General features: G+C 47.2%; 2 protein-coding genes across 11 annotated transcripts; one reads left to right on the forward strand and one right to left on the reverse strand.

Annotated features, from left to right (window-relative positions):
• Positions 1–2,067: 2,067 nt before the first annotated feature.
• Positions 2,068–9,789, forward strand: dcun1d4 (DCN1, defective in cullin neddylation 1, domain containing 4 (S. cerevisiae)). 10 transcript variants are annotated; one of them, XM_086224581.1, is made up of 11 exons: positions 2,068–2,133; positions 3,515–3,585; positions 3,675–3,714; positions 4,643–4,730; positions 4,913–5,001; positions 5,335–5,405; positions 5,765–5,856; positions 5,954–6,062; positions 7,312–7,416; positions 7,522–7,624; positions 7,715–9,789. In XM_086224581.1, exons 1-11 carry the CDS (start codon positions 2,115–2,117, stop codon positions 7,768–7,770), a joined length of 843 nt encoding a protein of 280 aa, XP_086080707.1. In that variant the 5' UTR covers positions 2,068–2,114; the 3' UTR covers positions 7,771–9,789. The 10 variants fall into 10 exon arrangements, with proteins under 10 accessions (XP_086080707.1, XP_086080715.1, XP_086080714.1 ...); XM_086224584.1 differs by lacking the exon at positions 2,068–2,133 and adding an exon at positions 2,180–2,430; XM_086224583.1 differs by lacking the exon at positions 2,068–2,133 and adding an exon at positions 2,480–2,810.
• A 190-nt stretch (positions 9,790–9,979) lies between these two features.
• On the reverse strand, positions 9,980–21,064 carry lrrc66 (leucine rich repeat containing 66). Its single transcript, XM_086225201.1, has 4 exons — positions 20,638–21,064; positions 18,497–18,666; positions 17,547–17,880; positions 9,980–17,418 (listed from the first exon to the last, which is right to left on the reverse strand). The coding sequence occupies exons 1-4, from the start codon at positions 21,062–21,064 to the stop codon at positions 10,493–10,495; spliced, it is 7,857 nt and encodes a 2,618-aa protein (XP_086081327.1). The 3' UTR covers positions 9,980–10,492.
• Between the last annotated feature and the right edge of the window lie 135 nt (positions 21,065–21,199).

The following is a 21,199-nucleotide window of genomic DNA, read 5'->3' on the forward strand; positions in this document are numbered from 1 at the left end:
CGCACCAGTAGAGGGCAGCATGCCATCGGAAGGTTGGGGCAAAGTTACCTGGCAACTGTTCCAACAAGCCTGGCGTGGCACACACACACACACACACACACACACACACAACTCTGGCACCCTCTACTGTCAGCCCCATCATTTACGAGAGTTACACGTGTTGTGTAGATGAGTGCTGTGACTCGCTCATCCTACGTTTACTCTTTAAATGCACTGAAGTGAGCACGACGGCTCAATACACTCCGACGTAGGAGAAACAAAAAAGGATGTAAGGAGATTTCCGGAATGGGTTGTGTGTTTGGAGTGTGTTTCTGTCCTGGTTTATGAGTTTCTAATGCATTTTTGTAACGTGTGTGAGAGTTTTTCGTGTTTTTCCTGCAATGTGTTGTGAGTTTGTAGTTTGTTACTGTAGCTTGTTGTTCGTTTGAAATGTGTTTGTGAATTTCCAGTGTTTCCTTCAACTCTGTTCACGTTGTCAAACTGATGGTGTTTTCTTCGTGTGTGTGTGTGTGTGTGTGTGTGTGTGTGTGTGTGTGTGTGTGTGTGTTGTCTTCGGCTGCAGGGAGACGGGCCCAGAATCTCTGGCTTCTACGGTCCGGGACAGCTTGGACCTGATTTAGTGTGTTGGTCTCCAACTCAATTTGTTTCCTCCTGATTTGTTTGTCTGTTAAAAGTCACACCGGAAATCTCTGACATGCCACTGTCTTGGTTTCTGTGACTCTTGCCTCACTTCCACAGCTGGTGCAACCCAATTAGAACAGAACCTTCAGTGGCCATCAGTGTGTAACGCCTGTGTTTGCATACACTTCCCTTGAAAATGGCTGCTGTCATAAAAAAGGCCCACAATAAAGCACCAGTTTTGATCAGTAAAGAAATATGTTGTGTTTAATGAGACGATCAAGCTTTCGCAGAGTAAAATCTGTATTGACAATATAACCAGATACATAGTACAATAAGAAACACTTGCATTTCCTCTGAATTGTAGTTGAGTCAAAGTACATGTTAGTATCACAAGGAAATACCAAAACTGTAGTGTGTACTTACACAACACCACACAAAATGCCTGTGGGTAGTAATGATACTGTAAAAGGATGCTCGTCTTCATCTTCAGGGCTGTTGTAACACACAGACATATATTTGTGTGTGGACCAGAAGGACCCAGATCCTAATGGGACGTACAAAGTGGTTGAGAATAACAGGGCTAAGGTGCTGTGGGACTGCAGCTTCCAGACTGACAGACAGGTACAGGTGAACCAACCGGACATAGAGGTGGACAGTGGTGACAGATGTGGTGACACCAGCTGACGCCAACATCAGGAGGAAGGAGCACGAGAAGGTTGAGAACAGATGTAGAAGGTCAAGGCTTACGTGGTTCCAAGGTGACCCATAAACTTGGAGAGTGGCTCCAGCAGGTTGCAGGACCAACACCTGAACCTCGGTGCTTGGAACAGCTAAGATACTGCATAGAACCCTTGAGCTCCCAGGCCTCTGGTAGAGGACCCGAGCTAGAAGAGGACACAGAACCACCATGGGGGGGGGGGGGTTATATCAATCTCATGGCTGCTGGTATCACAACAACAGCACTGAGTGCACGCAGCGCTACTTGCGGCTAAATTAGCACCATTTCCAACCGGATCCCGGCGGACATCTCGGGCTTCTGCCCAGTGGAACGAACCCGAACTCACACCGTGGCCCAGATGGGCCGTCTCCTACCTCCTCGACCCGATTTGACATTAAACGAACCCAAACAGCAGCTTCAGAGGGACGCGGCCCCGTGACCCAACCAGCCAATCAGATCCCATCGTGGGCGGGGTTTTTACCCTTGCACGAGGAAATTCCGGGGATTGGCGTTCACGTAAAAAAACACCTCTCCGCCAATGAATCACGGAGGTGGCGCAGCCTGTTTTGGCATCCCGGACCAATCGCGCCGGAGCATGTGAGAGTCCTACGGCTTTTCTTGACGTGACAGCTGGAGTAGCCAATCAGCAGGGGGCGGGGGCGGGAGCGGACCGGACTCGGGCCCAATCAGCGGCCGCGGGCGTGGCTTACGTGCCCAAGTTCCGCCTATTGGCCGGTCTGCGGACTTCCCACAGACAGTTGTGTGTTTCATAAAAATGCACTCTGATGCGGCAAGTAAGTAGTAGCGCTACACGGCTGCTCTTCCCTGGAGCGGGTCGCGCCTGTTAGCGGGCGATGCTGCGGGGGTCGCACCGCAGACGCGCGCGGTGGTGGTGTGCGTGCGTGCGTGCGTGCGTGTGTGTGGGGGGGGAATAGCACCGGCGGCGCTCGTGGGCTCGGTTCAGTTTGACGTGAACGCGTGAATTCCGTGCTAATTGTTGGTGTCTTTGTATCAGCCGGAGCTCCGTCTCTGGCGACAACAAAGGGAGGATAACGCGAGCGGCTGTAAATTCAGTTACACCGCACATGCAGGTGGTCACTCACCCCCCCCCCCCCACCCCCCCACGGTCGTATTCCTGAAGTTAATTTTTTTTGTGCGTTAGCGGGGCTGAGTTAGTGGGGGCGCTAAGGTTGTGCGTTCTAAGCTGACGGCGGTTTTAATGCTCCTCCTGGCAGAAGCGCAGACTCACGCCGTCAAACTTGTGACCGGCGCACCGCCCTCCGGTAATCGGTCAGTTTTCCTGGTCAACTGCGGAGTGCGAGAGAGAATGAAAATTGTGACGCAGTTGTGTAAAACATCTCTCGTTGCCTGGTGCAGCAGCAGCAGCGCCGTCGGGCTCTGCGGCATCTTCACCCGCCGCTGCTGAATGTCTGCGCAGTGCTCGTGTGCAAGCGGACGTGTGAGATTCGGGGTATTTTGTATTCTCATTATTTTTTAAAAAAATGCGTAAACTGCATTCAATCAGTCGAGGTGAATGTTGGGGGGAAGAAGGCTCTGAAAGAAATACTTGTTTTGCTAAGGCCTGGGAGTTGTAGTTCCTTATCCCAAACCGGAGCGGGCTTCTGTAAAGCTGGTTTGGAGGAAATGGACTACAACTCCCACACACCCAACTCTCTAGATACTTTGTAAACTCTGTGCAAGTTGCGCGTCTTCACTGCTATTTTAGGTATGCAGCTAGTGCTATCTGCTCGGCGGTGAGTTGCCTTGGCCTCTGGAATCAAACACGCACACACACGCGCGCGCACACACGCACGCACGACCACCGATGACAGCGTTCGGACGCGCAGATGACCCTTAGCGACGAGGTAGCGCGTACGATCGGGCGAGATTGTCGAGGAATGCCGAGAGAGAGAGTCACTCCCTCGCTGCTCTGATAGTTTCCAGTCCTTTTCAAAGCGCAGACGAAGCTAATCAAAGCGTTTGGGTTCGATTCCTGACGAAATGATGAGTTAGAGCTGAAATTACTGGTTCTGGTGGGCGATGGAATGTCACCTTCTTGTACCCTTGTGCTGATCCTGCTGGTGAGGCTGAGTTGCAGCAGAAGGAATCTGGACTGGATTGACACTTTAATGCTTTTTCTCCTTCTTCTTCTTCTTCTTCTTCTTCTCCTTCTAGATTTTCAGCTGAATTCCCACCTGACGACACTGGCCAGCATCCATAAGATCCACCACACCTTGCACAGGCTGGTAAATACTCGCCGACAGCTCCTGCGTTTGATGAGTGTGAAAGTATGTGCTCACGTATGTGCTGCTAACAGTGGTATTTGCTCTGGTAGAACCTAACAGAAGACGTTGGACAGGATAGCCACCCCTCAGGTAAAAACACCGCCGCTCCCCGAGTTTGTGGGTGATGATGTCAGTCTGTCACCGCTGTCGTAAATAGAGCGGCAGGGTGGGAGGAACTGGACGGACAGCATCCGTCTGTCTTCATCTGGTTGTCTGAATCTGGGTCGTGGAGGTAGTAGTTCTGACCCGCCAGGCCAGCATGGAGATGTAGTGCCTCCACCTGGCCCTCGGTCCGCCTCCTCCCAGCTGGAGCTCCTCCCTGGAGAGGCGCCCAGGTGGCATCCTGACTAGAAGCCTGAACCACCTCGACCAGCACCTTTCTGGGCTTTCTAAGCTGCTATGAGTCCCTCGCTGACAACTGTGCCCCTCCCCTTCCCTGAGGGCGACGCCAGCGTCCCTCCTCAGGAAACCCGGCTATTAACTACCTTGTTCTTCCGGTGTTCCGTGGTCATTGGTGGTAGGGCTCCTAAATGAACCGGAATGTGTCTTGCTGTACTTTTCTAATGGCCGGCTGGTGAAACGCGTGTTGAAGGCTGATCGTGTACCAAATGACATTTGGATTGTGGCGCTGCAGGGCCGTCCTGCCTGCATCCTGACTCTGATCCCCACAAAAATAAACAGCCTTGTCATTTAAATGGCTTTTTTAAAAGAAAATAAGAATAACAATGTAAAATTAGGATGACCTACATTTCAAATCATATTGCAAACGTAAGTAGATGCTTGTTCAGAAGTGTGCAGCTCTGGTAGGTGGTAACGGCACAGCTGGTGCAGCGAGACCTTTGACCTCTGGCTCTGATCTGTTTTTGTCCCAAGAGTGTGTGTGTGGTAGAGCCAGAACAGAACCACTTGGGCTGCTCTGGTTCTCTGGTCCATCTCTCTCTCCGTAGTCCCCTCACTAGAAAACGGGCCGGTGACAGAAACGGACTCTGACTCCTCACCTTTGCCTCTGCGTCCCCAGCTTGCTGCTCTAGAGCCATGCCTCCCAGGAAAAAGAGGAGACCCTCTGCTGGAGATGACATGTCAGCCAAGAAGAGTCGCCAGGACAGGTGTGCCTCCGTCCTCCTTTCCCATGAATGAGCCCAGCTGAGATTCTGTAACGTGGAGGATTGTTGAAAAAGAGAAAGCGTGAACGTGTGTTCCATGTAGCTCCCGATGTCTGCGGTGTGTTTGTAGTGTGTTTGCGGTGACGCCGCTGAGCCCGTGACCCAGCCTGTCCTTCTGTATGCAGTGTTTTCAGAAAACCTGACACCCCACAGATCCGTGAGGAGGAGACGTTCTCCAGCAAAAGGTGCCTGGAGTGGTTCTATGAATATGCAGGTGAGGTGCAACATTTTGGAGTGATACTTCATCCAAAAAACATGCATTTCCTTTCAAGTGCTCACTAATGGGTACACAAATCACAGCTGACCTCATTCGTGAAGTGTTCTTCATGATTATGACTTTTTAGCCCTCAGTGTTGTCTCGCAGACAGGAAACAGAGCCTGACGGCTTGAAAAGTCACAGGAGATACACGATAGATCTCAGGGGCAAGGAGTTAGATGTCGTTAGTGAGGCCTGGTGTCATGGATTCTAGCTCTGACCAGTCGCTGAGCGATCGGCCCTGCAGGATCAAAATCTGCCATAGACCTCACCCTTGTGTGTCTGAATCAGGCTGTGACGACGTGGTGGGTCCAGAGGGCATGGAGAAGTTCTGTGAGGACATTGGAGTGGAGCCGGAAAATGTAAGCATGTTCCTTCTTCCTCTTCTTCTTCCTCTGCGATTGTGATGTTGTAGCAACAACAGGCTGCAGTTGTACTCTCTTTGCTGGCTTGAGGCATCAGACCACATTTTTGGGCTGCTGGCCGGACTGTTATTATCAGACACCATTCTGGCTGTGGTAGCATGTGACTGCCATCCTTAGCAAATTTGATTTTCTCAAATGTGCCGTTGCAGTTGATTTGTAAGGCGCAGTGCTCGTCTGAATTAGACCGGCTCTCACTGAAGCCGATCTTCTGTTTCACTGTCTGTGTTTGACACCCCCCCCCCCCCCCCGTCTGTCTAAGGGGATCTGTAGCTCTAAAGATTGCTGCTTGTGCCCAGGTGGTGATGCTGGTGCTTGCTTGGAAGCTGGACGCCCAGAGTATGGGATATTTCACTCTCCAGGAGTGGCTGAGGGGCATGGGCTCCCTACAGTACGTCACTTTCATCTTGATCTGCACTCGTGGTTGTTCAAGCATGTCCATCAGGTGTAGCTCGTGTCTGAGTCGCTCTTCTGTCTGCTGTTGTCAGGTGTGACTCCACTGAGAGGCTGAGGAACTCGCTCGACTACCTGAGATCGGTCTTAAACGACAGCACCAGTTTTAAGCTCATCTATAGATATGCCTTTGATTTTGCTCGGGTGAGTCGAAGCATTAAAGATGCATTGTGAACAGAAATGAATCTCAAGTGTACTGAATGGTAAAACTCAGTTTTTTACCAGCTATGTCTGATTGAATCTGAAGGTCTTTTTCAAGCACTCAGTCGAACCTCCATACTAAAAAGAACCCAACAAGCAGACAGAAAACCTTCTCTCCTCACGCACCAGGGAGCTGAGAACTGCAGAGACTGCTAATTAGCTTAGCGCAATGAATGATAGTGGATGGGAAGTGTTTGCATTCCTCTGCCCCTCGATGCTCTGGTCACTGGCACGAGCGCCCGTGGGTTCGAGTGTCCTTGCCAGCGCGTTTGCCTGCCGTGAGTCAGGTGGCAGACGGTGCTCACACTGCACAGGCTCCTCCGGCGTCTGGGTATCAGTAAGCCAGTACCTGCAGTTAAGGAGGATTTTTTTCCCCCCTGTCTTATAGATATATATATTTACATATTTATAAATATGTGGATAATTTCTCTTTATCATTCAGTGACTGGTTGTTTGACGTCAGGTATATTGTTTTCGCTGCTAGCATGTAATTATGATGAATTGTAAAAGTAGATTTCCTTTCTACTAAGTCATGTAACTTCTGGAGCTCGTGGCCTTTGTTAATTGTTCAAGGCATGTGTCTACATTTGGTTGTGAGATTTTGTCGTTCTAGCAGCAGACATGTAGCTGGAACTACTTTTCTTAGTGGGTGCGGTGATTCGATGCAGCACCTCCTTAAGCCCTGTTGTTACGGTTAGATGAGCAACTCATCATGGCTGACTTTGTGAAGGAGGATGAGGACGAGTGGTGGAACTACAACCTGCTAACCAGCCCATTCACTACCATTCATTATGCTAAGCTAACTAGCTCTCAGTTGGTCTCTGGGGGTCTCAGCAGTCTAATGCAGCACAGAGGAGAGACAGGGATCCATCTTCTTCTGGTTCTGGACAAGATGGACAATAAGTGTATATCACAAACAGCTGCTGTGCTCCTGTATGTCAAGATCCAGAATGTCTCGGTGTATGAAAGCCTTGATCAAGTGTTCAGCGTATTTCCATCGTCCCACATTTCCCCCGAGTTGACATGGAACTAAAAAGACAGCAGATGCAGCTGAGATAAATCCAGAGTTCTGCGTGTTTTTGTTCATTAGGCGAATACTGCTATTGATCTTTTTATACTGCCTGCCTGCCTTTTTAAAAGTGTGGTCAGTATTTTGCATTGATTTCACAAAGTGGGGGATTTGATTGAACAGGAAAAGGATCAGAGAAGTTTGGACTTGAATACAGCCAAGTGCATGCTGGGACTTCTGTTGGGAAAGACGTGGCCTCTGTTCCCTGTGTTTAATCAGTTTCTAGAGGTAAGTGGACGTCTCGCACGGCGAAGACCTCCCATCTCGGTCACTCAAGGCTGTCTGAAGCGTGGCAGCGCAGCTGTATTAACGCTCTCGCGTATCCTTTCTCAGCAATCCAAGTACAAAGTCATCAACAAAGACCAATGGTGCAATGTTTTAGAGTTCAGCAGAACAATCAACCTGGACCTCAGTAACTATGATGAGGACGGTGCCTGTGAGTGACAACTTCTCTACACCTTCACGTGAGTGTCGCACTGATGGCCGCGTTCTAACCTGGTCCGATCTCTTTGACCCTTCTCACTAGGGCCAGTTTTGTTGGACGAGTTCGTGGAATGGTACAAGGAGAGACAGATGTCATAGCTGCGAGCGAAACGGGGGGGAAAAAAAAGAAAAACTACAACTGTGACAACAACTGCTACGAGAATCAACAACAATACAAAACAATATAAAAACGGTAAAGCAGTGATGGGGGTGTGCTTCCCGGTAAATGAGGGGTTGTGGGTGGGTAAGGGTGGGGCGCTGGGTTTGCACCCCTGGGTGCATGCTGCCCAGAGTGCGGAGACTGTGGGCTGTCATTGTGGAGTTGCATTCCCTGCCGAAGTTGCATAGTGGGCCAGCTTGCAGCAATCCCCAGTGGTATTGCTCTCTCTCACTGTGATGTGTCATATTGCTGTCTGTGTTAGGATATCATACATGGATACTGAGAGCAAAATAGTAGTGCGAGGGGAGGGGGGAGCTGCTCCTCACCCTTTGTCTTCAGCACAGAGTAACCAACGGAAACGACCATTCATGCATTGTGTCTGAGTCTTAAACAGGGTCATGTTGACCTGGGCACATTTAAATATTATATCTGTGCAATGAACTTGAACTTGAGCTTTTCTAGACGGATGGCACTAACTCTAGGTTGTCATATTTTGAGTTATAGAAGTTCTACAAGAAGCACACTGTGTCAAAAAGGTTGATGACAGGTTGACGGTGCCTGTGCCGTCTACTATTAATTTGTGCCAGTGATTCTTTTTCCCTCCACTTTGTGTTCCCTCCTGCTGTTTTGCTCCAGCTTGCTAAATCCCGGCAAAGGCTTTAGACCTCATAACACCAAACAAATCAGCGTTGCTGCTTCTTTCAGTACAGTGGTGAGCCACCAGTGCTCTGTTCAGCATTTATTGGTCCGACGGCCAATCGATGTATCTACATTGTGTAGGTAAGAGTATTACTGTGCCTCAAAACACGGAAGTCACTTTGTGTGTGCGCCACACACATACTAACAATCTCACATGCACATGCATGTGTGTTAACACAAAACACACACGGTCTGCACACACACTGAGTGGTCAGGGATTATTTCAGGATGAACTCAGACTGTTTGGGCTGTGTTATAAGATGACATAGAGCTAGTTGGTGTCCATTTTGTCTTGATATATGGCATCTGTTTTGTCTTCCTTAGTCCACTGATAGCTTCAGGTTTCCTCTTATTAGTAGCATCTCTCCCAACACGGACAGTGTTAATAGAAGTACAGTGAAAGACCAGTGGCCCTCTCAGGACAAGGTCCTCCAGGCTTCAGTAGAAGTGTAGGTTTGCTGAAAGTGTTGCTTTGAACCACCCATAGGATCTCTTCAAAACAATGGACACTGACAATTTGGAACTGTGTGATAATGCTATGCTGTTCTTTTCGCCTAGTATTATGTTCTTGTAACACATGTATACATTTTTGTCTTTGGCTGTGGTGTGATGCTGAATTGTTAAAAGATTTAATATTTGCATGCATGCTCCAACAGAGCCTTTTGTGAATGGATGAGATTTTTTGAAAACAAGATTTTTGTTTGTTTTGTACAGGAATTTGTGCAAGTGTTTTGTGCTTGATTTGATATTCACGATCATGTTCTCTTGATTCTGATGAAAGTCATGATTGTGTTTATTAAGACCTGGAACACACCTGTAACCTCACGGTGGAACGAGAGTTCCCTCCTGCATTTCTAGCCACTCGTGCACCACCTCCTCCTTCCTCCTCCTCCTCCTCACACATGCCGGAGAGCTCCAGGGAGCTGTAGCCAGTTTATAGGGTTTTATGTAATTTATTGGCAGTGCTCAATTTGTTTTGCATCTTTTGCACAATGTCACAGCGAGAATACGCATTTAAATCAGCTCTAGTTTTATTGAAATCCACTACAACTGGAACTAGTCTCACAATGCATCAACCATCATCAGCATAAAATACTAAAGTTGTTGTTTGCCTATCAAATGTGTATAGATCAGTGCTTTAGTATTATCCCATGACAATGCAGGAGGAGGAACAGCCTTGTTCCAAGTGTATATATGTATGTAAACTAAGTGTCTATATGTCTGTTTTCACTATAACCTATGTCTATATACTTAAATAAAAGGGTTTATTAACTTACATGCTTTGGTTTGGCCTGTTGACTTCATACAGTAGTTTTCCATCAAGTATCATCATTTAGATTTACTTGTACAAACACAACACTGTTGTTTAGAATATGATTTTTAATTATGCTCTTAATACATAGTAATGTTTGAAGATAAATGGATGCTTCGGATTCACAGAAATGAGGAACTCAAGACATCAACATGGTGCTCTCGATTTCTCTGTCAAATGATCAGTATTTACGTTTCATTTCATGCATCGTGTGCAAAAATAATAAGGGCAACATTTTTCAAAAAGGGCACATTTATAACCTGGATAATGTTCAGTTAACGGTTAACAGTCTTGTAATCACTTACTAAGGGTCATGTGACCACGGGCTGCAGCAGGTTTGAGTCCAGGTGAAGGTCAGGCTAAAATTTTATTAAAGGGCTTCATGTTCCCCCTTTGATCCTGAGGCAAGTCTTATTCAGCACTCACACAAAACCAAGCCTCCATCCATCGAGCACAGGGTCTTGGGTCATTGGTCGAGAGGTGAGGGGGGGGCCCCCCCAAAGTAGGTCCATCACAAGGCTGACACACAGTATAATTAATTAACCATCTTTAATGTACTCTAATGGTAAAGAGCTGGCTATACTTCATACTTTCACTATTCACAAGCCACTTTCTGATCAAACGTTGTCAATCATTTGCTTGCTGCGTTGTCAAACCTCACTAATATTTGAGGGATCAAAAGAGACGGTAAGGTTTGGCTGCATGAACGGGTGAGGGTCAGATTCCCTCGTGCTTCTCTTCTGCTGGAGACGGTAACTTGTACTGTCACGTGTTTGTTTGAAGCTGCTCTGCTGAGACCCCCATGTGGGATCTTGTAGATCCTCGTCTGGTGGTGGTGGTGCTGTGGGGACCGGAGGTGGAAGCCCCTGAGGTGGTTCAGTATCTTCAATCACGTGTCTCTCATAGGGGGGGATACGATGTCGAATATCTGGCACAGTTCTCTCATGCAATGAAGTTGAGGGAAGAAGGAATTCTGGCTTTGGCTGTTTGGCCAAGGGTTTGACATCAGCTTCAGACCTGGTATTCCGCCATGGACCCTTGTCATCAGTGGGGGCAGGTGTACCCATGACTAAATGTTCATCCTCCGTGTCCCATAATCGTCTCTCTGATGACATGGCTTTTAGAGCAGTGAGGCCTTTTCTGTCCCTCCTGTCCTCGGGTACAACCTTTGTGCTGCTGAGTGAGCTGTCAAACGTGTTGAGGGGTGATGAAAGAGAAACACTGCTGGGATTAAGAGATGAATATTGTTGCATTGGTTTCACATTTGCTTCCCCTCTGTCTTGTTTCATTTCATCTTCACTTTTTATACTGGAGGAGGATCCAGCTGGGAGGTGTCCTGGTTGTCCAGGTGGAGCCTGCAGAGGAGATAATGGCCTTTGACTCAGAGTTCTCCCTGGACTGTAGGGGATGGGTAGATCAGGCAGGTGCCGGCCTGCACCAGTCCACCGTATCTCAGGTGGCAGGCCCACATCTCTGGAGCCTCTGAGCAGCTTCAGCTTATTCTTTATGTCATCAAACCTCAAAACGGGGGTTGTCTTTGGAACACGAGAGGCCTTTCTATCTCCCACACTGGAGGATGAACCTTCTTGAGCAGTTTCCATTACAGTTGATTTGTGTTCTTGTTTGGTAGATTGATCAATTCCCCTGGAGGTAGAAAAATCACTTGGCAGAGATGAAGCTTTGATAATTGCACGTTTATAATGTATCAGTGAATCACTGTCTGTCACCCCTGACTGTTTCTCAGCTCTTACTACAACTTCATTTTCACCCTCACTGCAGGAAGACGGGGAGCTACTCGGCTGTGGGGATCTTGTCCTGATGTTCAGACGTCTCTTAACGCGAGGGACACCGAGACTCAGGTCTGGTACGAGGTGGTCCGTTGTGTCCCCCTCACCCTTGCTGCTGGGTTCCTTTTGTGATGGTGCTTCTGCATTCAAATGGGGGGCATTGGTGAAATTATATGTTTGGCTTTTGAGCTCTGCTGGGGATTTCCCCTGCATCTTAGTAGCTTGGGTTTGTGACTGGTCTGGTGTGAACCCAAACTCACTTTCACTGCTAGCAGAGGAGGGGGAGGCAGGTGGAGGTGATGTCGGAGGATTGGGAGTTACTTGCGTCTGTGACGTAATGTCAAGACGCTTTCTGAAGCGGGAGAAACCAAGATTCATCGTGGCCCACTTTGACTCAAGCTCTGGGTTCATCTCTGGTGTTGTCCTGTCGGTTTTATCCCCCACATCATTGGAAAAGAACCTGAAGTTTTCTAATTTGAGCCTGTGTTCTTTTTCTGCTCTTTGTGGAATATTTATCACTGGGGATTTAGGAGAGCCAATGAGCTCGTTTTCTGCATCTGATCGAGGTGGTGTTTTGATATCCAGATGTCTGTTGATGTGGCGAACACCCAAATTCGACTCATATTTCACGGTGGGGCTTGAAAGTTGGCGTTCATGGTCACTGTCAGAGGACTCTCCCGGCTGATATGGTGGCTGGATATTCAAAGACCTCTCCACGCCGAATTTTGTCCGTGGTTGATTAGTGATCCTTTGGCCTGTTGTTTCATCATCACTATCATCACAACTAGAGGGCGATGCAGATGCCGGCGATGGTGCTTCAATACCTAAATGATTCTTGACTTGTGTAGACTGCCCCAGACTAAGGGTTGTTCCTGAGTCCTGGTTCATTGCTGTTTCATATTCTCTCTCACTGCTAAAAGAGGAGCCAGAACCCAGTGTTGGTGCTTTGATATCTAGCCGTCTTTTAATGCGTGGAACATTCTCTAGATCAAGGATAGGCCACTGTGCATCTGGGTCATGACTTGCAGTCTGAGATACCTTGATTGGAATGCTTTCCCTATACATGTCCTCTTGCTCCTGTTTCTTTGTGTGGCTTGTTTCAGCCTCACCATCACTACTGGAGGAGGAATCTGAGGGTGGTGATGATGCTTTGATATCTAAACGTCTCTTAACGGGGGAAAGATGACCAAGATCAAGGAGAGGCCACTTTGCTTCTGGGTCAGGACTCACATTCTTTGGTACCTTGATTGGGGACCTTGCCTCTTGTTCCTGTTTCTCTGAGTGGCTTATTGTTTCATCCTCACTGACACGTTGAGAGAAGGAATCAGAGCGAGATGATGATGTTTTGATGTCCAACCGTCTCTTAAATGGGGTAACCTGAACAAGGTCAAGGTTTGGCCACTTTGTTTTTGAGTCCCGTCTTACCGCTGTTTCATATTCTCTGTCACTGCTAAAAGATGAAGCAGAGGGTGGAGGCACTATTTTGATATCTAGATGTCTTTTAATGCGTGGAACATTCTCTAGGTCAAGGATGGGCCACTGTGGGTCTGGATCAAGACTCACAGTTTGAGATACCTTGATTGGAATCCTTTCCCCAAAAATCTTCTCTTGCTCCTGTTTCTTTGTGTGGCTTGTTTCAGCCTCACCATCACTACTGGAGGAGGAATCTGAGGGTGGTGATGATGCTTTGATATCTAAACGCCTTTGAACAGGGGGAATATGACCAAGATCAAGGAGAGGCCACTTTGCTTCTGGGTCAGGACTCACATTCTTTGGTACCTTGATTGGGGACCTTGCCTCTTGTTCCTGTTTCTCTGAGTGGCTTATTGTTTCATCCTCACTGACACATTGAGAGAAGGAATCAGAGCGAGGTGATGATGTTTTGATGTCCAACCGTCTCTTAAATGGGGTAACCTGAACAAGGTCAAGGTTTGGCCACTTTGTTTTTGAGTCCTGATTAACTGCTATTTCATATTCTCTTTCAGCGCTAAAGGATGAACCAGAGGCTGGTGATGGTGCTTTGACATCTAGACGTGTTTTAATGCGTGGAACATTCTCTAGGTCAAGGATAGGCCACTGTGGGTCTGGGTTAGGTCTCACAGTTTGAGGTACTTTGATCGGAATCCTTTCCCCGCACATCTCCTCTTGCTCCTGTTTCTCTGTGATGCTTGTTTCAGCCTCACCATCACTACTGGAGGAGGAATCAGAAGGTGGTGATGATGCTTTAATATCTAGACGCCTCTTGATGTGTATATTACGATCCAGATCAATGGCTGGCCAATCTGTCTCTGGGTCTTGGTTTACTGTTGTTTCAGCTTTATTGTCACTGCCAGAAGATGAGTAAGAAGCAGGTGTTGGTGCTTTGACATCTAGCCGTCTTTTAATGCGTGGAACATTCTCTAAATCAAGGGTGGGCCACTGTGCATCTGGGTCATGACTCACTGTTTGAGAAACCTTGCCTGGAATCCTTTTCACAAACATCTCCTCTTGCTCCTGTTTCTCCATGTGGCTTGTTTCAGCCTCACTGTCACTACTAGAGGATGAATCAGAGGGTGGTGATGATGCTTTGATATCCAAACGCCTCTGAACAGGGGGAATATGACCAAGATCCAGGAGAGGAAACCTTTTTTCTAGATCATGACTTTGGTCCAGCTCAATGGCTGGCCAATCTGTTTCTGGGTCTTGGTTTACTCTTGTTTCATCTTTGCTGTCACTGCCAGTGGATGAGCCAGAAGTAGGTGATGGTCCTTTGATATCTAGATGTCTTTTATTGCGTGGAATATGCTCTAGATCAAGGATGGGCCACCTTGCATCCGGGTCATGGCTCACAGTTTGAGTTACCTTGACTGGAATCCTTTCCACAAACATCTCCTCTTGCTCCAAGTAGTCAGTGTGGTTCGTTGTTTCAACCTCACTTTCACTACTAGATGAATCCAAAGCAGATGATGGTGCTTTGATATCCAGACGCCTCTTGATTGATGTAGTAGCCTCAACATATGGCTGCTGACTTTCCACTTCAGATTCTTGAATTTGAAAGGTTGAAATGCTTTCCTCCCCAGGACCTTGTGCCTTTATCTGGGGCATATTTTCTTTTACTGTTACACTTTTAGAAGACAAATCAGGAAATGATTGCACTTTGACATCTAGCCGTCTTTTAATGTGTGGAACATTCTCTAGATCAAGGATAGGCCACTGTGCATCTGGGTCATGGCTCACGATTTGAGAAACTTTGACTGGAATCCTTTCCCCGAACACCTCCTCTTGCTCCTGTTTCTCTGTGTGGCTTGATTCAGCCTCACTCTCACTACTAGAGGATGAATCGGAGGGTGGTGATGATGCTTTGATATCCAAACGCCTCTGAACAGGGGGAATATGATCAAGATCAAGGAGAGGAAACCTTTTTTCTAGATCATGACTTTGATCCAGACCAACGGCAGGCCACTGTGTCCCTGAGTCCTGATTTACTGTCGCTTCATCTTTGCTGTCACTGGTAGTGGATGAGCCAGAAGCAGGTGATGGTCCTTTGATATCCAGATGTCTTTTATTGCGTGGAATATGCTCTAGATCAAGGATGGGCCACCTTGCGTCTGGGTCATGGCTCACGGTTTGAGATACCTTGATCGGAATCCTTTCCCCGAACATGTCCTCTTGCTCCTGTTTCTCTGTGTGGCTTGTTTCAGCCTCACCATCACTACTGGAGGAGGAATCAGAAGGTGGTGATGATGCTTTAATATCTAGACGCCTCTTGATGTGTATATTACGATCCAGATCAATGGCTGGCCAATCTGTCTCTGGGTCTTGGTTTACTCTTGTTTCATCCTCGCTATCACTGCTAGTGGATGAGCCAGAAGCAGGTGATGGTCCATTGATATCTAGATGTCTTTTAATGCGTGGAACATTCTCTAAATCAAGGATGGGCCACCTTGCATCCAGGTCATGACTCACAGTTTGAGTTACCTTGATTGGAATCCTTTCCCCGAACATCTCCTCCTGCTCCTGTTTCTCTGTGTGGCTTTTTTCATCCTCACTGTCACTACTAGAGGATGATTCACAGGGTGGGGGTGATACTTTGACATCCAAACGCCTCTTAACAGGGGGGATTTGACCAAGATGAAGGAAAGGGTATTGTGTTCCTGATTTCAGACTTGATTGTGGCTGCATTACATCATGGCCTACAGACTGATACTCTGAACACTCTTCTTGTTTTTGATCTTCTGTATGCTTTGTTGTTTCATCCTCACCGTCATCGCTAGAGGAAGAACCAGAAGCTAACTGGGTGTTAATATCCGGACTCCTCTTGAGGTGGGTATTTGTGTAATTCAGGTCGACTGACAGAGGTTCAGGCTCGCTGGATTCAGTCACTTTAAGCCTGTCTTTAAATTCCTCTTTGCAGTTTGTAAATTCTTCTTCACCCTCACTGCTGGAAGAAGATGAATAAACTGCAGATGCTGTTGATTCTGGATTTCTGCTGTGACTGGTCACTCCCAAGCTTGGCTCTACAGCATGGATTGTCTGCTCCAATCTAGGATTCTTAGTTAGGATAGTGTCATAGTCCTCTGGTTCAGTGGAGTTCCTTCCTGTAGCCTCCTCTTGGTTCATGGTGTATTGTGAGGGCTCACCCTCGCTCACATATGAGCCGAGGCTTGAAGAATCACTTCTATTTGATGTTGGTGCCACAGTTGGGTTTGAATGATTGAAAGAACCGAACAGGCTGCTGGATCTTCCTGATGTGCTCCGAACTGAATCGCTAAATTCAAATTGTTCTTCATTCTCCTGCCACTGCTCAGGGTCTGATAGGTTGTCGTTATCTCTGTGTGGTATCCAATCCACAAACGGCTCAGATGAAAATCCAGGAATTTCAGCTTTGCCCTCAAAGGAAACTTGTTTTGGTGTTGAGCAATCACCGCTCTGCTGAGCTCGGTCCTCTGCCAGCTGAGGAGATGTGGGTGCTGTGTGTTCTCCCTGGGTCCTTTGGTCCCTTTGTGAAACACTGTCACACCCTGAAGCACTTGAGTGTGAAGACAAGCTTCTTCTGTCCTCCAGCTCAGCAGCATCTGAGGTAAGTGTGCGGCCTGCGTCCGTGAGGTCTCGGCCATCTCTCTGGATATTGTCTGGAGTACTCTCCTGTAAACTGTGGTCACTTTCTGAGTCTCTAGATTTATGCTCATCCTTAACAACCTCAGCTTCTTCACATTCCAACACTACATGATTATTTGTGTCCTTCTTTCTGCTATTGATCACGGCATCATAATATTGTACATTGCTGTCTATTTTAAAGTCAACAGTGCTAAATGTGACTCTCCTTTCTCTGTGAGCCTCATTTAAGTCCTCGAAATTCGCATAGGCTTCATTGTCGTATTGTCTTTGCTCCACAGAAGAGACAGAGTGGGTTGCGGAGGAGCGTTTCTTGTTGGTTATCTTTCTCCAGAGAATGTCAATGAGAGGTCTAGCTAGGACTCCGAGGATAAAGGCAATCAGAAATGTGATAAAAACAGACAGACACACAGCCAAAGTCAAGTCTGCCTGTGAAGGTGTCTGATTCCTTTCCTGACCTGTCCTGCCTAGGGTGCCTTGTGGGACTATTTGTTGGCTGCTTCCAGATGCACTTCTGGTTTGTCTTCTTGTCCCTCCTATTTTACTAATCTGGGGGTTAAAAACCGACACAGCCTCCCGTTCATCAGACGCACACACGTATAGACCTGCGTCTCTCTCTTGGATATCTCTGATGAGAAGACCAAGCTGAGGTTGCTTCACAGGTTCACGACCATGTGGCATCCACCACAATGACTCTACAAAAGAAAGAGAATATTGACATGCAGTCGCACTGGCCTACTTTGTTTGGTGTGTTGTTATTTGACTGTGTGCAGGTTTCTTTGACCGAAAGTGGTTTAGCGTTGCTGTCTTTATTTACATTTACCTGTTGCGGAGCAGGACAACAGTATTCCAGAGCCGCTATGAACCGTCACGTGCTGGGGGAGCTGAGGCTTGTGTTCCACAGTAAAACAGTGAAGGTCATCCTCTTCTAACTGGAGCAGGTCGGTGCCTGAGAAGCTGGATGGGGAATCGCACACCACAGTCCAGGACTGCAGGCCTCTGCTGCTGTCATAGGTCATCCATCTTCTTAGAGAGCGCATGTTGCAGTCACAGTGCCACCTGTTCCCACCCAGGCTAACCTCCGCACCAATATTACGGAGGGAAAGGTACATCAAAGGATGGAGGCTGGTCATCATGTTAAAGCTCACGTCAAGGACCTTTGAGGGGGACATAACGAGAACAGGGAGTGGATGTTACACGGATACAGTAGATAGACATAGTATCATCAAATTTGTGCAAACATTTGTTTCCTTGACACTAAAATTAGGTCCTCTGTACACCAGTCACAGTCCATACCATCTCCAGGAGCTGAACACCTTCTAATCAAAATAGATGGCCTCAATAAATTTCTTAAAAACATGCTTCAATGTTTAGGAACCCATTGTATCAATTATAGGTTCACAGATCCAGAGTTTGATCAAGATGATTTCAGGAAGGCAAAATATTTCTCTCTCAACCATTTCACTTAGAGGTTTTGAATTTGATTGAAATAATATTGCTAATTGCTATATGCTGCCAGTGGCCTAGAAGAGTCTTCAGGACCCAGGCTCTGATATTGATTCATATATATAGACTATAATATTGATCGCCTCCAAATGTTAATCAGTTGTTCCTTGTTACTGAACCTATCTTTACACCAAATTTCATCAAAATCCACCAGCTAGTTTTTGAGATATCTTGCTAGCAAACGGACGTGTGCTAATGATCACATGACATCTTTGGTGGAAGTAATGAACCATTCAGCTACGTGATTTTTAGTTTGAGCATACTGACCTTCAGCCGTGCTAAATCCTGGAGCATCTGTGGATGGAGGCTGGTGATGAGGTTGTGCTGCAGGTGTAGCTCTCTTAGTTGGCGAAGGTTGGCCAGATCTTCTGGTCGGAGAGTCGAGATCCTGTTGAAGGACAGCTGCAGAACCTGTAAGGACTCACTACCATTCAGCCCTGGATGGCAGAGAGGAACACCTGGGGTTAGAACCCAGTGGGATGGCTTCTGGACGTGCTTTCAGTCACAATGGCAGTGGAAATATTGGCATGTCTGCCTCTTGTTACCTCAGTTTTGCACTTCTCCAGTGTGGTGGCAAGCTGAAGAAACTGTTTCTGTGCATTTGAAGGTATAAAGTCTGCAGTGCTGCTGTGTTGTAGCTGCTGAATTAAACACGCAGGCCTCTCCCTGTCTCTCTCTCGCTCGCTCTGCTTCTTCAGTGTAAATAGCGTATAATGTCTGAATCAGTCGCTGGAATATGAGTCCACACATTCCTGTATTTTATGACTAATTGGGGGACAAGAATTTTTCTGTGCTGCTCATTCTCCCCTGCTGTCTCCTCCTCCTGTCTTTTCACTAGCCTGAGACAGTCTCTCTCTCTGTGTGTTTGTGAAAGTGCTGTAAGGCTCGGTGGCTCTGTGCTTCATTAGAGAGGCACTGAGGCTGCTGTGAGCTGAATACCAAACAGCAAGTCTGACTGTCAGCACACCTCTCCCTAAGTAAATGGACTGTCCACACATGCCCTGAGAAGAATCCCAGAAAATGAGATCGTAATTGAGATCCTGTGTGTGTGTGTGTGTGTGTGTGTGTGTGTGTGTGTTTACACCTCCATTTGAGCCACGTGAAAAACTGCAACTGATTGACAGGTTGTACAGTGTTTTTATCTGACAGGGTTTAATCATTTCCCAGTGGAGCAAAGTACTAAAGATAAACCACCATTCAGAGTGTTTGTGTAAATATGAAAATCAAATAAAAGAACTGTAAGACTGGAACACATTCACTCAAAATCGATACATTAAAGGACCTCGTTGATCTTTTACAGCAAGATGTTGGTGGGCGTGTCCTCCTGCTCTGACTCAATAACTTCCTGCTCGAGCCTGACTGATACCAGTCCTATCGTGGATATGTCGATACCGGCGTGTATGTTGTGTATACGATCATAATTCAGAAAATGATGCTTGGGCTGATTTACAATTTTGAATTCACAGTAATTTTATTTCAGTGCACTGATGTTATTTCTGACAATTCAGTGTATTCTAAGCTGTAAAACATCCTGACTCCACCTTCAGAAAATCCAGTGCAGCTCAAGTTCTAGTGACCACATGTGAAGTGATGTTACCTTCAATCGCTTTGGATGATAAAGTTTAAACCTCTTTATCAAGTGTTTGATAAGTACATTATTAGAAAAAAAAATTAAAGCTGATTTCTGGATATTGGAATTTTCTTCCTCCCTAATGTCTGCGCTGGCTCAGCAAAGCTGGGTAGAACTCTACATTCCTCAGGGCAATTAAAAAGTGTCAATCATCTTGAGATTGTAAATTTGGATTATCAGACGTACGATCCTCACCCACACAGTGGAAAAGAAGAGTTTGAGAAACACTAAAATGGATGTTCAGATGTAATTTATCGATCAGACAATCCAGGCTGGTGACCTCTGTTTGGACTGTTTCCTCCGTCAAGGTCAGAGGTCACCTTGACTGTGATACTGTGTTGCCAGGGCCGCAGGTCATGCATCTGAACAGCCTCACAACATCAGGGTGTTGTCTATGAATCATTATGAGATAAGATGCCATGTTGTGCTATGATGAATCAGATAAGTTGGAGTTGTAAATAACTGCACTGGTGGGAAGCATCACTTCCCTCTGCTGCTGTTGACCAGCGTTGATGTGTCGGCGCCTAATGAGCAGCGGGGTTGGAACATGGAGATGACCTCCACTTGTCTGTCTGCCCGCACTCCCATATTAACATTTCATCTTATTTATTTTTAAAGGTGAGACTTTTGCTTCCAGCATCATTAAAGTTTGTTCCTGTGACTTTACTCCTGAGGGTCTATAGTTTTACAAACACCTTCTACGCTGCGCTCTCTGGAAGTGCCGGTTCTTGATAGGCTCTGCTGCGTGCAGGTGTAGGGCTGTGTGACTCTGACTCACCCTCGGGGAGTTGCTCGAGCTGATTCCTCTCAACAGACAGCAGCTGCAGGGTGGGGGCCCAAGACACACATCCACCTGGGAGTGGAAGTGGATTTGTACCTCTGACATTTTGGCTTGCTGGGTTTCTCTCTATGCAGAGAGACAAGTGTGTGACACTGTTGTTCCCCAGCCATACATTCCTGAGGTTCCGGTGTGGCTGCTGGAGTGTGACAGAGTCTAAAAGGTTATGAGACAAGTCCAGCTCAGTGACCGAGTCCTGGATGTGGTCTGGCATGAGGGAGAGACCAGAGGTGGAGCAGTTCATGAGGTGGGTTCTCTGGCAGGTGCAGGATTCTGGACAGGCAGGTCTGGGAGAGCGGCAATGGACCCCTGTGGAGACCAGGAGCAGCGCAGCAGCAGCAAAGAGAGACCCCGCTACCCTCGCCATCACAACCTCTCCTCAGACCACGACAGACGGCAAAGATCCAGTTCTCTGTGAGGATTCACGGAGCGACATGGAGACTGTGAACCAGAACCATTCTTCATCAGACGACAACAAACAACTTTAAATGAGAGTGTGAGG

This window comes from Aulostomus chinensis, chromosome 14, assembly GCF_037954235.1.
Source record: "Aulostomus chinensis isolate RoL2024-O1b breed Wild chromosome 14, RoL_Achi_v1.0, whole genome shotgun sequence".
NCBI classification, from domain to species: domain Eukaryota; kingdom Metazoa; phylum Chordata; class Actinopteri; order Syngnathiformes; family Aulostomidae; genus Aulostomus; species Aulostomus chinensis.

Excerpts from the sequence above, each read along its gene's own strand:
- lrrc66 (XM_086225201.1), bottom strand. The coding sequence starts at position 21,064 with ATGGCGAGGGTAGCGGGGTCTCTCTTTGCTGCTGCTGCGCTGCTCCTG. Across the intron at positions 18,667-20,637 it reads GCTCGAGCAACTCCCCGAGG|GGCTGAATGGTAGTGAGTCC; the intron begins GTGAGTCAGAGT and ends TCTGCCATCCAG. Across the intron at positions 17,419-17,546 it reads GTTGTCCTGCTCCGCAACAG|AGTCATTGTGGTGGATGCCA; the intron begins GTAAATGTAAAT and ends TTTCTTTTGTAG.
- dcun1d4 (XM_086224581.1), top strand. Across the intron at positions 4,731-4,912 it reads AAGAAGAGTCGCCAGGACAG|TGTTTTCAGAAAACCTGACA; the intron begins GTGTGCCTCCGT and ends TTCTGTATGCAG. Across the intron at positions 6,063-7,311 it reads ATGCCTTTGATTTTGCTCGG|GAAAAGGATCAGAGAAGTTT; the intron begins GTGAGTCGAAGC and ends TTGATTGAACAG.